Source organism: Pantherophis guttatus, chromosome 1 (assembly GCF_059756535.1).
Source record: "Pantherophis guttatus breed Tessera chromosome 1, ASM5975653v1, whole genome shotgun sequence".
Taxonomy (NCBI): domain Eukaryota; kingdom Metazoa; phylum Chordata; class Lepidosauria; order Squamata; family Colubridae; genus Pantherophis; species Pantherophis guttatus.
In genome coordinates, this window is record NC_142063.1 from 166,984,404 (window position 1) to 167,002,490 (window position 18,087).

The window sequence follows — 18,087 nt, forward strand, 5'->3', positions numbered from 1 at the left end:
TATTGTAATCAGGGCCGGATTTTCCTATAGGCTAACTAGGCTTCAGCCTAGGGCCTCAAGATCAAGAGGGGCCTACATTCAAATTGTTAGCAAAATTAAAATTACACTTTCACTATAGGTGAAAGGGCCTCATAAGTGGAATAGCCTAGGGCCTCTTTTCGTCTAAATCCGGCCCTGATTGTAATAAATGGTCGTTTTCTGTCATACTATTGTCAAACAGCTCTGTTGTAACCATCCATTAGTACCATCTTTGGAGCCACCTTTTTAACTTTCTTTGTCAAGAATAGGCGACCGGCTGCGCTCGTCCTTGTACTTCATCAGCCTCACTCAATTCAGTTGACTACCTGGAATTATGGGAGATGTAGTCCAAAAATTGAAGGATGGCAGCAAGTCGCCAAAGTCTAGCAGCAGCAATCTCCTAACTCTGCACTGTCTCTTCTCTGAGTCCCTCCTGACTTCCCTCCAATAAGTAACGGCTGGCAGGGTTTAATTACTGTTACAGTATGTATCTGTGGGTGGAAAAAGAATAAAGAGAAGCAGGCAAGGTGAAATACTGGATGAAGTTTGTCAGGTGGAAAAGGAAAGAGACTCTAGTAGAGGCAAAAGATTTCTGATTTTTTTTGGTGGGGGGGAGGTTCTCACCACTTTCCTGGCAAAAGAAATGCAAAATACTTTCTGACATCTGGTTTTCAATTTTCACTTGTGAAAAACTAATACAACCTACCCCCTTTTTTAAAAAAAAAAGACAAGCAAGGTTGCTTCAAAGATTCGGAGAGGAGAACTTTATCATCCAAACTACAGGAATACTGTTTTCCATGGAGATTAGGGATGGTCTGCCTTTTCTCACTTTGCTTCTGTGTTGGCTACTACAAAAATGCCAGTGATTTGCTCTTAGTTGCATCTGACTTATTTTTTATGAGTCTTTCTGCAATACTGAATTTAAGTGCTAACTACTTATCCTTAGATTTACAGAAAATATTCTAGAATAAAACTTGCTGTCCCTGTTATCATTCACTAGCCTGTCTCTACTGCCTGTTTCAAATCCAAAATGCTAATGGATTAAATATAGCTTCAAGCTGCCCTTGGATGATTTTAAATAAGGGGAGATGTGTGCTATTGTAGAAAAGCTAATTTGGTATAGTGGTTAAGGGCTCTGGGCTAGGCTGTGAGCTAGGCACAAAACCAGTTGGGTGACTTTGGCCAATCACATCCTCTGAAGAAGATGACCTGGTGGCCTAGAGGTGGAGCTCTTGCCTCACAATTGGGAGGTTGCGAATTTGATCCTAGGTAGAGGCAGATGTAGGGTCTCCTGCTTGGGCAGGGGGTTGGACTAGATGACCTGCAAGGTCCCTTCCATCTGTTAGTCTGAAGGCAATGGCAAACTACTTCTGATAATCTTGCCAAAAAAACTGCAGCAATCCTATAATCTCTCCAGTCTACTAGAAAGGCCATCTCCAGTTTTTTTCTGCCTCACATCAAAAGTAGTGTTTTCCCACTTGTGCTGGCACAAACAATGATGTTTATTTGCTGCATTTCATTCCATTGCACGTATATGTAAATAATCCAATAGGTACAATGTATGTCCTTCTCTCTAGTCATTGGTTGCCACCAATGTAGTCCATAGTATTATGCATTACTCAGTTGCTGGTCCTCCTCTGAAATCCATGAACTCTGGGACTATATGGTGATGATGGATTCTTTTCTTCTTTTATTTTCTTTTATTTTCATTTCTAGACTTTTTATACATGGGAGTCAACTGAACTAAAGACAGTAGTAAAAAAAAGAAAAGCCCATTGTCCATTTTTTTGTTAGAATAAGGTTGGATGGAGCCAGGACCAAGAAATATAAAAATTCTTCTTCCAGAGCATGGCATTAGATGAGGAACACTTCCACTACTCCTTAGTAAATTTATTTTTCAGTTTCACTGTCTTGCTCTTTGCTATTCTGGATCATAAATGTACACATAATAATATTTTGGTTTTTTTGTTTATTTTGAATTGACATTTCTAAAAAATATAATCTACCCTTGAAGTGATTAAAAATATATACACACAAACATACACATTTTGTACTGGAAAACTGACATGTAATTCAAAGTTTTTGTGTGTTTGTGACCGCTGAACCATATTACGCTGTTTTTAATATTCCATCATTATATCATTTTGAAGCATGCCAAGTACAAAATTTGGTTACAGATGTTTGATGTTGATATTTCATGGCATACTTAATTTTGAAAGGAATCAGAATTGTAAGGGAACCAAATAATAGTGCACAAATGTATATGATTAAAAAAAACTAAAATCAATTCATTTAACAATTTTATATGTTGCTATAGAAACTGTTTTCCTGAGAGTCTCAATAGGTATAATTTGAATTTCTTTCTGTTTTCCTTTAAGCAAATGCAAGATTGTGAACACAGAGCAGGTTCCAGCATCTGACATGAAATAAAATTGTTGGAGAATGATTTATAAATACTTTTCTCTAGATGCTTCTGAATAATTTTGCATGCTTAAGCAGCCACCTATAAAAATAAGAAAGAAAGGAAGAGTATAATAAACAAGAGTTTTAGTAAGATTAAAAATGGGTCTCATAAACTATGACTGCTAATTTATCTTTCTTTTCCTTCTCTTTACTTTGAACCTCTAGGACTTGTGTTTTAATGAATATAAGAGAAGTTCTAATATTTGAAATTTAAAAACTATTTCATGCTCATACTAGACATTACTCTCTGTTTTATTTTTTTATTTTTTTTAATAAAAAAGTTTTTATTTTCTGGTCAAACAAGTATACAATATAAACAATCATTCAAACTATCATCAAAAAAAAAAAGAAAAAAAATCAATCCTTGATAAACTCAATCTGCAACCCCTCCTCACCACCCCCCACCCCCGACTTCCCAGAACAGAAAACAGGGCATAGGTTTCACCAAACATTCGCTAAAATAAACTAGCTAACTGCAAGATTTAATAACTCCCAAGACCCCTTAACTCCCCTTTTACAATTTCATCAACCTCCCTTTTTATAGACCAAAGTAGCGTATAATCCAATAACTCTAAAAGTTTTAAAGCCATTAACAAATATTAAACATTCAAACCTTAAAAATTCTCTTAATATATCAGTAGAGTATTCAATTCATTTGCAAAAACATTTTTCCCCCTCCTACTTTTCTCAAAGTTCAGATATTTTAAAATTTCATTATTCCTCTCTCCAACTTTTAGAATTTTAAAAGATAATCATCAACATAATTAACCATTAATACATAAACTAGAAAGCCAAAAAGGATTAATCTTACATTGAACCATTAATGCATCATATTTAAAAATCAATATTTAACTTAATGCTTTTTCCCCCTCAGTAGTTATAACACCTAAAACATAATCATTTTTAACCATGAATAGCACAACTACAAAGCCAAAAGAAAAGGAAATATTAAACATTCCAGCCTTAAAAATTCTCTTAATATATCAGTAAAGTATTCAATTCACTTGCAAAAACATTTTCCCCCCTCCTACTTTTCTCAAAGTTCAAATATTTTAAGATCTCATAACAAAAAATAAACCTTAAATATTCAGTAAAATTTCTACATTTTTTAAGTTCCTAAATTTTCCCCCTTCATTATTCCTCCCTCCAACTTTTAGAATTTTAAAAGATAATCATCAACATAATTAACCATTAATACATAAACTAGAAAACCAAAAAGGATTAATCTTACATTCAGCCATTAATGAACTTTATGCTTTTTCCCCCTCAGTAGTTATAACACCTAAAACATAATCATTTTTAACCATAAGTAGAACAACTGCAAAGCCAAAAGAAAAAGTTAATCTTCCATTCTTGCTTTCTTTTTATATTTTTTCCAGTCTTTCTGCATCCCTCCTACTTCTATTTTGAGGAGGTTTTTCATTTTGATTTGAGGTTGGTGTAACTGCAAAGATTGTCCCCTTTTTAAGAAAATTTCCTCTGATTTAGAGCCCCCAAATCGCCTCTTCTTGCTTATATAAATCAGTTCATTCCTTCGTCTGTAGGACCAAAGTTTATCAAGAGTTTGTGAAAAAAAGTTCAGTTGTTTCTTTTCTATTAAATGTATAAATGCCACTGGCAAATCTCCTTCATCTTCTGAAACTTCAAAAGTCTGGTCATTTACTACTTTTTTCCAAACCAAGTCATAATTTTGAAAGATTCTATCAATTTTTTCAAAAAGAGCAGAGAATAAGCTCGAAAATTCTTGAGAAAATTCTTCCACCTTCTCTGCTGCAATCAAAATATCTCCTGAATTGTCATCATGCTCCGTATTTGTTTTTGTCTCCTCAGTCATTTCTGTTGTTATCCCTTTAAGAATTGCTATTTGATTACTTATAGCTGCAGTATGATTATTCATGGCTTCTTTTATAAATTCTGTAAATTCTGCATCAAAATCCTTATAACTCTGTAAATCAGCCATTTCTGACACCTCCAAATAGCTGCCAGCACTTTCAGGATCTTCTTTCTTAGAAGCCATTTTAAAAAGATTTTCTTTCTTCCCACAACCATAAAATCATAAAGTCAGAGCCATCTTTTTGAGCAGCTTTCAGCAATTTCTTTATAAATCACCAAACGAAATAATCTTTTCCCAAACAGCTCTTCAAAATCTATTCCAGCAAGTTAAAGCCAGTCTCTGAGCACAAGACTATTAGCGAAGAGTTTCCTTTCTAACTTTCCCTTTTAAAATCGCAACAAAGAAACACCATCTTTACTCCGCTCAGAAAATCCAATTAGAAACATTGTATCCCCGGAGTTAAGTATTATACTTGCAAAAAGCTTGTCCTCCTGCTTCTGTTCCGCCTGCTTTTTTGAAATCATTTAATCTTCTGTTTGACAGCAGAAATTGGACGCAACGCCTAGCTCTGTAAAAAAAAAACAGAGTCCCCCCGGATCCGGAGCTTCAGTGGGCTGAACGGGGAGCTCTCACCCTCCTAACCCCTGGAATTAATCCAGGGGTTTTCGGGGAGCTCTACCCTCACCCACCTGCTCTCCTCCCCTTCTTTTCCCGAAGGGGAGATTTTCAAGCCGTTTGACAGCTGATTAGCGCTGTCAGAACGGCTCAACGGAATCGCAGGGGCGGCGGTCTAAAAAGACTGTCAATGGCGCTGCGGAGCCAACCCGGAAGTCCTCTGTTTTATTTTATTGATTAGGGTTGCCAGGTGTCCGCTATTTGAGTGGACAGTCCACTTTTTTCACATTATGTTCACTATTTTTTTTCACAAAATAGTGGACATTTTTTTTATTCAAAAGCTTTATGATGAAATGGTACGTAATCTAAAGCTGTACAGTCTAAGAGAGTAAGGATAGGAGAATCGCATTTTGTCTTTTTTTTTCATAAGTTAGAATGAGACAAAAATCGAATGCTCATTGCAATAATCACATTTTACACAACAGCGCAAAAAATGCATTAAAGCAGTTACCTTTTGATATTGAAAATATAGTGCTGAAGGTTTTTGCCGAATTTTCGAATTCTGCGAAGAAACGAGAAGAGTTGAAATCATTTTTTGAGTTTTGCGAGTCAGAATTCCATGAAGTTTTGTGCCATGTTCCAACACGTTGGTTAGGTTTGTTTAAAGCAGTCGAAAGACTTCTTTTAAACTGGATACCTCTAAAATCGTATTTTATTTCTCTTGGATCTGATGAGTGCCATAAGGTTATCTGGAACCTTATTTCGGATCAGGAAAATGAACTCGCAAAGGACGATGAACCAACAATTTCAGAATTATTGAAATTCAGAATTCTGAAATCTTCTTCATGTCAATAATGCAAGACACCCTACTGAAGCTGGAAAGCAAGAAAATTCTTGCATGTGATCTTCACATTATCATGTGTAAGCTGCATGATTCTTTGCAAAAAAAATACGATGAGCAGCTTTTTGGGATGAAAGTTTTATTTGCCTTACGTAAAAAACATTTGCCTGAGAATGCCGTACAAAAGTTCAAGAAAGAAGCCATCAACGTGTATCAAAAAGCCATTGCATACCTAGAAAAGTGGTATAATTTCACCGATTCAGTATATGAGATGCTAAGTTGTTTCAATCTAATTGATCGCAATAATCCTCCAACTTTAGAAGAAATGACAAACATCTGGTTATTATCACCATGGCGAGAAAAACTTCCACCCAACACTCTCTTCGATGAAATTTCTGCCTTAGAAGAAGTTTATGTTCATCTGCAGGGCGATTCATCCCTTGATAAGTGGACGTACTTTTTCAAGAAAGAGCCAGCTCCGAGTTTACTGAAACTGTTCCAGTATTGTGCATCAATTCTGGTATCAAATGCAAACGTTGAACGAATTTTCAGCGTCATGGGAAATCTGTGGACTGACGAACGTAACCAACTGCTTGTACCATCAGTTCGAAGTGAATTTTGTATATTTTTTAATATTTCTCAACGTTGTACTGAAATTAAAGAATTATTCCTTAAACACAAAGAATTGATCAAAGCTGCACAGTCAAATAAAAAATACACATGACAGCAAAGTAAAATGTAATTTAATATTTTACATATTATTATATTTGATGTTTTGAATTTTAAGTAAAGTTTTGAAGTGATTATTTTAATACGTGTTAAAATGTAAGAAAATATATAATTTAATTGTAATTTTTTTTAAATTTTTTTACTACTTAACCCCCTCCCCCCCGCTTGTCCGCTATTTTTTGGAAGCAGACCTGGCAACTCTATTGATTGTGCTTCTGCTCCTTTCTGCGCATATGCAGAAGCGGCGCATGAGCGCGCACCCACAAGTGAACCGGTAGTGACAGGTTTTGAAACCCGCCCCTGATTTAAACTACATTGGTGGACTATGAATTTCATGGATAATCCCAACCCAGGCCCAGTGTAGCTCAGGCTGGTTCAAAATGAATTTACTTCCAATTAGAGACATTCTACGCATCCCTTTAATAAGTCTAAAATGGAAGAAAAGATGGAGATGAACGCAGTCAGTATAGATTGTAGAACCTAAGTCCCATATGGTCCTTCATACATTCCTGAAACTTTCCTAATTTCTTGAAAAACATGCAACATAAGTATACCAACAACTGTCATAGTTACTAGGACATTATTGTGTTTGACTGCAGGTGCATTGCAGAACATTAATTTTGAGGTGCTCCTGATATTATTGGATCCTTTAAATCTCCTTTTTTGTCATGTAATCTCTCATTTTGCAATCAATATTCTCCATTACATTATTGAGATAAAAGGGAAACTGTCAGGTTTTAAGCAATATGATTTAGTCAATCTACAGAACACCTTCCAGAATAATATGAGTTCAACGGTTTAATATTAAAACAATTTTATACTCATGCAAAACCCATTTGTGTAAAAACAGATGTTTATAAAATACTTATGTTTTATGTGAGACAAAGCCTGGGAGAGGGGTTCTAAATGAATTTCATTGATGGAATAATGTATTATAGCTTTGGTCATGAACCAAATTTAGAACAGGAAATGATCCAGATTTAATACCTAATTTGGGGGTGATTTATAAGGAAAACAATTTACCTTGATCCATCTTTTTCAGCTTCTGAGATAGTTTCCAAAGGGGTTTTTCTTTTCTTCATAATCTAAATGCAGAAGCAACCGGTTTCATTGTCAGGAGGCCATCTTTTTCTATGGATCTTCAGGGCTGCCACACTTAGTGCTGTGGGAGAACGGGAGAGGATTTGCATGGCGTTGGTGGAGATATATAGCCATAACAACATTCCTTTCTCTGGGAGTCAAGGGCCCAGGGGTGGGTTTCAAAACCTGTTGCTACCAGTTTTGTTTGGAGGCACGCTCGCATGCACAGAAGCGTGCGGGTGGGTGGAGCCTCCCACTGCCGCCACTACCGGTTCACCCGATCCGGGGCGAACCAATAGCAACTCACCACTGGTTCAGCCTGCACCTGGAGAGGCGTGACTGGGGGAACATCTCCAGTTGGGACAGTGGATTGATTGGACCATGTGATGGACATGTGGGTGCAGGGGAAGGGACTTTGACTTTCCTTTAGGTGGGGAAAAGCCAGGGGCTTTCAAATTTGGGCTTTCCAGATGTGCCAATATGACATCTTTAATAAAATGGAACTTTGAGGAACTGGTGGCCTTGGAGTCTTCATTGGTTGGTGGTGTTACTTGGAAACTTGACATCCGTGTAAAAAGAAACTGGATTTGATTTGTCATTATTCATGAGAAGGTATTTGTGAACTTTCCAAATGCAAACTCTCTCTCAGAAAAGTAAGCCATAAAAGTTCTGAAAAACTATATGAAATGTAAGATTTTAGAAGAATGAAATGGTAACATTCAACTATTATCTCTATTCATTTTTTGCAAGATAATTTTTTATCCTATTTTGAGACAGTTTAATGGCACCATTTTGATTTTTTGAGTTCTGGTTCAGAACTTTCACACAATGCAGTAGGTGCAAGAAACAGTTGTTTTGTTTATAAATGTGCACATGTATTATTTCCAAATTCTGGATTGTCAGACACTGATTGACAGTGTATCTACAGAAGACAAATAAATGTTATTTCCATCCACACATTGGGTTTTATCACGAATTAATAGAGTAATTAAATAAAAGAATTGTAATGAAAATTGCATCTTACTTAGAATAGCCATTAATTAACTGCTTGTTATTTAATATGTTCTAAGATTATTTCAGGTCATTTGCCACTCCTCATCAAGCAATTGTTAGACATTAATTAAAGAAAAATAAGATAAATGTCATATTGTTCTATCACATCTGAATTGTGATTCTATGCTAGCATAGATTAATTGAATATTACTTATGGTATACATATAGATAAATGCACACAAGCAAACACAAGTTAAGACCAATCTTTATCAACCAACCTTATTCCAGATGTCCTGGAATTCTCAATCACCCCAAATCATTGCATCTTTAAGAATGAGAATTTGGTGGTTGTAATCCCAATCCATCTGGAACATACCAAATTGAGAAAAACTGGTATAACAGATTGTTCCAAAGTTTTCGTTACCAGAACTCTGTTCCTGGGGTTATCCAAAGATTTCCATACTTCCTCAGGCCTTAAGGGAGGATCTTGAGGCAATTCTGTTACCATCAGGATAGTACACTGAACCAAGATCAACAGCTTTCATATACCGGAAAGATTGGCAGACTGCGGGCAAGTAACAACAGCTCAAAGGATTCTCTGCATGAATGTTCAGGACACATTTGAAGCAATTATGCAAGCTGGTTCATGAATTTATATAATTTGTCTCAAGCAATAATTAAACTCTGACTACTGCAATATCCATTTGTAAGCAAATGAATATCAGTAGCATAGTTCAACTCTTAACTTGCTTGTTCAAGCTTTTGTTCTTAAATTACCCATGCTATTCATAAGTTAAGTAAAATTAATGATTCAGAAAAAAATGTGAGAATCCTCCAGATGTACAAATCTATTGTTTAAAAATAAAGCCTCTTAGAAATAAAATTTACCAGTAAATATTGGCTTTCCCGTCTCTGTTCAGCATCTTACTAAGTTGCAAGTAAGTCATATCTATCTCCTACTTATAGTTTTAGAAAAAATAACAGTCAGTAATTGATAGTGACTTGCAAGTGGGGTTTCAAAAGACAGTAACAGATTTGTATACACCTCCCCATACTTACTGGTTCATTATCCAAACTGCATTGAAATAGTGAACAAGCTCAAAATGATGAAACACTTCTGCCTCATCCATTATATCATTGAATAAAAATCTCTTACTTAATAAAATAGGGGTAAGACATTTCGTTTTTTAATGTCAAAGATGGCTTTTTTCCAGCTGAGTCTTCTGACAAAGTTTTGAATTTCAAATCCCAGACTTTGTTCACAATCAGTGTAGTGACCATAATGATTTGGCTAGATGGTTTTTTTGTGCATCTTCCCAGCCATAACCTGTTTTTCATCTGAAAATTTGAAGGAAAGAGCTTTAGTGCTGTCATTAACCAGCACAAGGGAATCAGTGTTCAAATAACCAAATTAAATTGGTTTAAATTGACCATATTAGGATACGTAGGAAAGGTACATACAAAGAATTGTAGCTAAAAGACAACAGTAAATGAAAAATGCTAAAATGCTTGTTCAGGCTACACATGTGCAACAAAAGAGGAAAGAGATTAAAAATAGCAATCCAGGTGGTAATCTTTAAAATGGCAACATAAAATGCAAGTACAAAAAAATCATAGATAAAACATTCAAATTATCCATAAGGGATTGAGGATTATAAATATACCCTATATATTTACAGACCTCTGTCAAACCTGAGAATATGCAGATAGTCCTTGATTTACAACTATTTAACAGCTGCTCAAAGTTATGACAGCACTGAAAAAGTAACTTCCAACCACACTTACAAACATTGCAGTGTCACATGATCAAAATTTAGGCAGTTGGCAACCAGCTTGTATTTACGACAATTGCAGCATCGTAGTCACATGATTGCTGTTTGCAACTTTCCCAAGGAACTTCCAGCAAACAAAAATCTACCTGGGAAGTCAGATTCACTTAAAGACAGCATGATTCACTTCACGACTGTGACAATAGGTTGTAAAATCAGGCACAATTCATGATTAATGACTATAATCATTTAGTAATGGGTGCTCCTGTCCCAGTTGTGGCCATAAATCAAGGGCTAATGTGGTATAATAATTAACATGAGATATACACATCAAAGCATAAAAAAGTTAAAAATTAACCAATGGTTAATGCTTAGCCTAAGCCATTTCTCAGTACCCATAATCATGCAGATTCTGTTATTCTTAATGATTCCTTGCCTGATTTTTCATATCACTATGTAAAACCTTGTGTAGCATTTTAGGGTTAATGTTAGAAAGTGCTTATACTGTAGTGAATCCTGTTCTGCTGGTCAGGAGTGAGGTAATTAGAGCATTCCAAGATTGCCACCCAGAGTCCCTTGGGAGTTGGGCGGCATAGAAATATGATTAATTAAATTAAATTAAATTAAATTAAATTTTGTATAAAACTGGCAACATAGAAGAAATTGTTCTATAGTTTCAATATATTCCTGAGTCTCAGAGACATATCTATAATGGATAGGGTATCTTTTTCTTTTTTCCAGTCAGAACTACTGAAGGGGGAGCATTACCTCAAGCTAAGGTAAAGGCCACTCTCTGATTTGGGATGTTAACCTGTGTGTGATAGCTGTGCTACAGAGCATCTCATACTATCTGCCCTGGGAAGCTGAGTGGTACCACTATTATCCATTTGGCGGTGTATGTCAAACAAATGCTGCTTAAGTGTGCCCTTGCTTGCTCATAGTCCAGAGACAGTAAATAAGTGGAATAAAGTCCTAGGAGAGCTTGTTGTAAACTTGTTTCCACCCACTTTGAAATCTGCCCTCTAATGTCAGTGGTACTAAGCCTATAGGGGAAAGTGTTAGTTTCAACAGTAGCATTGCAGAGTTTGTCATATTCCGGTCTCATCATTCCATCCATGTATAATTCACCATTGGGGACACATCAAGAGACTTGGAAAATTGGGGAGTAGTCAAAGTTGAGAACCATATTATAATTGAGCTAAGGGCTTGGCCTCAAAGAGCATTGTGGCTGGCAGTATATATTGATGACTTCTGTGGTGAAGAAATCTTAAAATGGCTGCTGCATTCCTATGTACAGTTTATGATGCCTAGATAGCAGGGGTATTTTTATTTCCATTAACCTGGAAGATTACTCACAGGTATCAAAAATATTCCACTTTTTCAATGGCATGATTGTTAATAGCAGTATAGTAATATCTCTCTCTGCTAGTTGGGTGGGTGTATGTTTGGGTTCTCACATCATTTATATTAAGATTAAATAAGAGATATGCCAACATGCAGGCTGGTTTTACAATCTTGGTAATTGAAAAGGTGCTATCTAATATCCTTGATAGGTGCATCTTAAGTGTTCTTTTTTCATTTAATGCACAAATAAGATACAACAATCAGCAATGGTGGTGTTATACTGGTAGCCCTCAACTTACGAGCACAATTGAGCCCAAAACCTCTGTTGCTAAGTGAGACATTTGTTAAGTGAGTTGCCCAATTTTATGACCTTTCTTGCCACAGCTGTTAAGTAATCACTACAGTTGTTAATAACATGGTTGTTAAGTGAATCTAACTTCCCACTGACTTTGTTTGTCAGAAGATCGTAGAAGGTGATCACAAGACCCAGGATGGTGTAACCATCATGAGTCAGTTGCCAAGCATCTGAATTTTTATCATATAACCATGGGCATTGTAACTTCGAACAGTCACAAAATGAAGTGGAGGATTACCTGTACACCTTGTTCTATAACTTAATCCAAGATAGAGTCAAATACTGCTTCAAGATTAACAAAAGCTGCCTAAAGAGCAGCAGTACAGGTAGTCCTCAAGTTATAAATGTAATGGAGCCTGCCCATTCCATTCATGCCTTGAGGACTTGTGGGAGTGAATCTTGTACCTTGAATTAAATCACTCCCTGTTTTCATCCACGCATTCTCTAATTTAATGCATGGGCAAATGCACGGTTCGTTAAGTGCACAAGAGGTATCTCAAGGTGGGGAAGGCCATGGGGAGCATAGTGATGGAACAGGCCCCCAAGGCCTCCCCAACCCACTCCAGGCTTCCCCCTCCCTGCCACACCGGACTCACCTTGCAAAGATCTGTCTCCTCTCTGCCACGGTTTCTTTTGCTTTGAGGGAGAGGAGAGTCGATGGAAACTCCTGGATGCGAAAAGTGTTTGTGACACCTGTCCCCTACTCTTCCTCCCCTCCAACTCCTTTCTGCCACTACTGGTACATTTTTCTCCCAGATGGAGACCTGACAGAGCTTCATCTGCATGCAAATGGAGCCTTTATAAATGGAGGGATTCTGATTAATCCATTCTATTACACTATATTTCTTACCAGGAAAGGTATTGGTGAAAACTATTGATGTAAACTTGATTTAGTTTCCTTTATTTCCTGCTTTTAATTTCTTTTGCTTTCAGTAAATGTTGTATAACACTGCTTATCCATAACAGAACAGTTTGATGGATTAATTAATTAATTGTTGGTCAATTAACAGTCCAAGTAATTCCAAGCTAAAAAACCTTACAATTCTTTCCTATATCAATGTTTGTAATACAACATGTTACTGCTAAACAAAAGTGAACAAATAATTTAGCAATAAAATGCTTTCAGAGCTAGTTCTACCCACTGCTTAAAAAACTGCGTGTGAAAATTGAAGCTAGCTTTATATTGCTGAAGAACACGGTAAACATGATTTAATTTTTTTCCTTTTATTTAATACACAAAATATTAAAACTGAAAAAAATACACCCAAATATTCTAACATAAAATACCTGAGCAGACTGAAGGCAAAAACACTCATCATTACATTCAAAAGCATTTGAGCAAAATAGAAATGCAGGTAACAATATTCACAGACTGTGGTAAATGGTCTCTTGAGTGGCACTTTTCATAAATCTCATGTATTCCATTGAAAAAGTACTAAGATATTCAATACTATGATTTGTAATGGAACTTGATGTATAAAATATTGGAAAATTATGCACACTTACAACTGACTACTTAAAATATCATTTGGACATAGAGAAGAGTAAGCATTTTTTGAAACAAAAGAAAGCTTTGATATCCATTCTGTGATTGCTGGCTTGATTGGAGCAAAATTGTTCTCAAGGAGCATGTGCAGCTCCTTTTTCTGCAGGATGAAATACTTCTTTCAGTCTTAGGACTCCATCTTCTTCTGGGAGATCACATGTTGGCAATTACGGTACTGGTGGAGGAGCTGAAAGTCTCCAACTAAGCATGTTTGGTACATTTAACTGCTCCACCAAAATTTCCAGAATTCCCATAACAGTAATTCATATTTGAATTGTATAATGTATAAACCACATTCAACACAGCTAAAGAAAGCCCTATTCACCATTGTCTACAGATCTAAATCTGAGGTAAAAAGCCTATCACATCAACTTTTGATTTGCAGATCTATAATTGAAAACTAAAATACAAGTATAAATTACACTGTTCAATAGTGTTTACAAACATCAAATCCTATGTTTTACTTTCAAGTGATACCATGGTCACTTACTGTATATAACAGAAAAAGCCAACAAAACTAGTCATGTTTATTATGAAAATAAAGTTTATGGTCTCACAAATGTAATCTTTTTCAGAGTAGTACATCAACACATTGCAGAAACGGATATTTATAATCTAAGAATGACCAGTGCAAAAATGCTTGAGCAGAATTCTTTTGCAACAGAACAGTCCTGCTCTTTCTTCTAAAAACTGTTTCTGAAATCTGCAGAATATGCAATGTGACGTTTGTAGAATGGAAGCTACAACTGAAAGAAGTGATAGACAGATATGGAAGACAAGTCCACACTTCTTTCATCCTTGCATAATCCTACAATCAAGCCAGTGATTGTCTTAAGAAATTAATAAGAAAAGTCAGGTACAAAGAGAAACTAGTTGTCAACAAAGAATTATGTTAAGAACATTACTTTCAGATGCCTAATTTCTCTAGAGAGCCATATTTTAATTTTCACATTTGAAATAGAGAATTAAATTGAATAGTGTAGGTTATTTAGCACTCACACACACACACACACACAAACATATTTCAGAAATGAAAATATATTCAAATGCTGACAGAAATATGATACCCTTGAATCATTTAAGTGATGATTGATAGTAACTGTCTTTGATTCAAATGTGTAATATTGCCTCAGGGAATGGAATGGTTCCATTCAGAGATCCATGTAGGCTCAAAAATATGCACACATCTGCCTATGGCAAGATTCAACAAGAACATGGTGAGAAACTTAACAATGGGCTGCGTTTATCTACTGAAATTAGTAATCCATAAAAGGAGCATATTTATGAGACTGTAATTCTATTATGTGCACTACAGCATCTGTATCTACAAATAAGCATTTGACCATAGTAATAAGATTATTTAAAAACTGATCTTTATATTGTTAATTAGCACCAAAAATGAACTTATCTAACATGAAAAATAACTGTTTTTAAAAACTCAAAAATATATTTAATTCAGCTAATCATCAGCTTCACAAACTTTAATCATGGATATTTGTAAAAGACAACAAATCTTATTCTAGCTTATAAGATGACCCTAACCAAACCACTAAAAATCAGTCAAAACTGCTTAGTGTAACACTTTATAGAATAACTGACTTTGCATATCAAGCTTCCCAAAAATGAAGAGAACCTTGTGTAACAGGAACACTAAGATATTGGCCATTCCATCAGTACACTATTTTGTAACAGAAATGCCTATTGTAATTGACACAGGGTTTAAGTAAGATGAAGGAGTCAGTCAGTGGAATTAAAAGATTCTATTGAGAAGATTAACCTCCACTGGAACTGAATGAAGAGAACTACATTTCTTTCCTCTATGGCTTTTTTGGCATTCCCCAATAATAGTACCCAGCGCAGCACTGTGCTTGTCAACATATCTTCCCAGCTAATAAATTTCCTCCCCAACTTACTTGTAGTCCTTTATTTTTTTAAAGTAAGCTAGCATGCTGCAAGAACCAGAACCAACCTATATTTCTAATGATGCCTCTGAGCCCTATATTAGGGACCAACCTGAAAAATAAAGAGCTTGTGTGTGCATGTGTGTAAAATCCAGTGTTTGTTTGCCTTCTGTTATGACTGGATATGCCGATCATAGCAAACATTTAGTGGGAATGCCTGCTAACAGGCTTTGAAATTTCCAAGTATGCCTAGTGGCTACAAAAGACTAAGGAACTCTGTCTTCAAATAATTAAGAACATATAATTTGCAAGTGTCTCTGGGACAGAATTTTTTATTTATGTATTTATTAATTTATTAAATGTATATGCTGCCCATTTCACTATTGAGCAACAATACAACTAAAATTTATTGTAAGGAAATTTACATTTTTGGTTTGTTTTTATACATTGCTATAAAAATGTTCTGAAGTTTATTGTCTCCAACATCTGGAAATACTTTGGAGATACTATCTAATACTTTTATCTATCTGTTATCTACATTTTTAAACTTTTTTTAGTGGATGGAAATCTTTATACATTTGTTTTAATCAATGGCTTATTTCATTTGTGATGAACCCTTTTTACATTTTTAAATGTTACTTGTTTACATGTAAATGTTTACATGTAAATATAATTAATTATACTAAATAAATGTTTAAATGTATATTTGTAAAAATGTGAAGTAATGTCATTGTTTGATAAAGGATAGTAGTCCTTTTTGAATCCCTTCCTTTCTATGCTGTAGTACTGCAAAATTCATTCAGGATTGTTTATTTAAAAGTACCCACTTTGCTTTTTTCACTAAAAAAATTCCACTCAAATCAAATTATGAAGAGGATATGAGCCATTATGGGTATGTATATCAAGGGTTTCAAGAGACAATTTCTCTCTCTCTCTCTTTTCTAGTGATGGAATCCTTTGCAACATGATTTTCTGTAAATTTTTGAAAAGGAAAAGAGTAAAAAATATTTTAAACAATGGATACTTAGGTTGTAGTGGTTCAGTGGCTAAGATGCTGAGCTTGTCGATCGAAAGGTCGGCAGTTCAGCGGTTCAAATCCCTAGTACCGCGTAACGGGGTGAGCTCCCGTTACTTGTCCCAGCTTCTGCCAACCTAGCAGTTTGAAAGCACGTAAAAAATTAAAGTAGAAAAATAGGGACCACCTTTGATAGGAAGGTAACAGCGTTCCGTGCGTCTTTGGCGTTTAGTCATGCTGGCCACATGACCACGGAGACGTCTTCAGACAGCACTGGCTCTTCGGCTTTGAAACGGAGATGAGCACCGCCCCCTAGAGTCGGGAACAACTAACACATATGTGCGAGGGGAACCTTTACCTTTACCTTAGACTTAGAAAAGATTTTTAAAATCTCCAAAGGGACAGGGGAGCAGAGGGAATTAAACATCTCTCCTCCTCCTAAACTTTAATTATATTATGAGTGATATATCAGATTCTACCCTTTTACTATTTTTAAAAGTCTTGTGGCAACTTTCTTTATGATAGTATGCCAATAAAGTTTGACTTAATCCAGTAGCCTATAGAAAATAGACAATATAGATAATCCTTGATTTACAACCAGTTGCCTAATGGGGCAGGGCAGTCATATACATAAAGAGCCCACACCCTACCCCCTGTGGTCATGTGATTGCACTTGGCAACTGGCACGCAATTTATGATTTTTTTGACAAACACTAGCATTTACTTACGTTTTCTAGCAAAAAATGTCCATTGTGGACAATGGATTTGCTTAACAACTGCAGCATTCACTTAACAACCACCGCAAAAAGACACCAATAGTCTTCAACATACAACAGTTCATTTAGTGACTGTTCGAAGTTACAACAGCAATAAAAAAAGTGACTTACGACCAGTTTTCATACAACCATTGCAGCATCCCCATAATCACGTGATCAAAATCTGGATGGTTGGCAATTGATTCATATTTATGACAGTTGCAATGATCACCTTTTGCAACCTTCTCACAAGCAAAGTCAGTGGGGAAGCCAGATTCACTTACCAACTGTTTTACTAACTTAACCACTGCAGTGATTCACTTAACAACCATGGCAAGAGAGGTCATAAAAAGGGCAAAACTCATTTAACCAATGTCTCACTTAGCCACAAAAATTTTGGGCTCAATTGTGGTTGTAAATTCAGGATTACGCGTAGCAAAGTTGGGGATGGTCTCATGGTGACATGGTTAATGACTAGCACAACTTACTACTTGTAATTCTGGGGTCATAAGATCATAAGTCAAGGCTTCCTGTCCACTATATTTTAGAAACTGAAATCACAAATCTAGCTGCATCCCAGAGCTTCCACACATATTCCTGTCACAATTTTGACTTCCCTCCATCCCTTGAAATATCATAGTCTGCACCTTTTTTTAAACTTTAAAAGCAACATGTCATTCACAGAAAGTAGAGCTATTATTAAAATTCAGGAAACTTATCTAGATGTCCAAGTTTAGTGGTCAGTACTTTGAAACAGGATTCATACTGCTGGACTTTCAAATAGTATTCATTATAAAAATATTACAGCATATGCTCTTGGGTGAACAAT

General features: G+C 35.7%; 2 protein-coding genes and 1 long non-coding RNA gene across 3 annotated transcripts in view; all 3 read right to left on the reverse strand.

The window, feature by feature from the left end:
* Positions 1-2,426: 2,426 nt before the first annotated feature.
* On the reverse strand, positions 2,427-7,661 carry LOC148116614 (uncharacterized). Its single transcript, XR_015731184.1, has 3 exons — positions 7,524-7,661; positions 5,442-5,492; positions 2,427-2,521 (listed from the first exon to the last, which is right to left on the reverse strand). It is a non-coding gene; the product is annotated as an uncharacterized LOC148116614 (long non-coding RNA).
* A 319-nt stretch (positions 7,662-7,980) lies between these two features.
* C1H2orf66 (chromosome 1 C2orf66 homolog) lies at positions 7,981-9,114 on the reverse strand (the record flags this gene model as incomplete). The annotated part of the gene is given in 3 exon segments (XM_087882127.1): positions 7,981-8,185; positions 8,188-8,257; positions 8,998-9,114. Coding segments are annotated over 3 exon segments (261 nt in total), but the record flags the coding sequence as incomplete, so codon positions are not given.
* A 729-nt stretch (positions 9,115-9,843) lies between these two features.
* Positions 9,844-18,087, reverse strand: part of PGAP1 (post-GPI attachment to proteins inositol deacylase 1) — a 54,286-nt gene continuing 46,042 nt past the window's right edge. Inside the window, exon 27 of the mRNA XM_087882125.1 lies at positions 9,844-9,911. Coding sequence (XP_087738251.1) covers positions 9,908-9,911 — 4 coding nt within the window. The 3' untranslated portion in view covers positions 9,844-9,907. The remainder of the gene's footprint in view (positions 9,912-18,087) is intronic.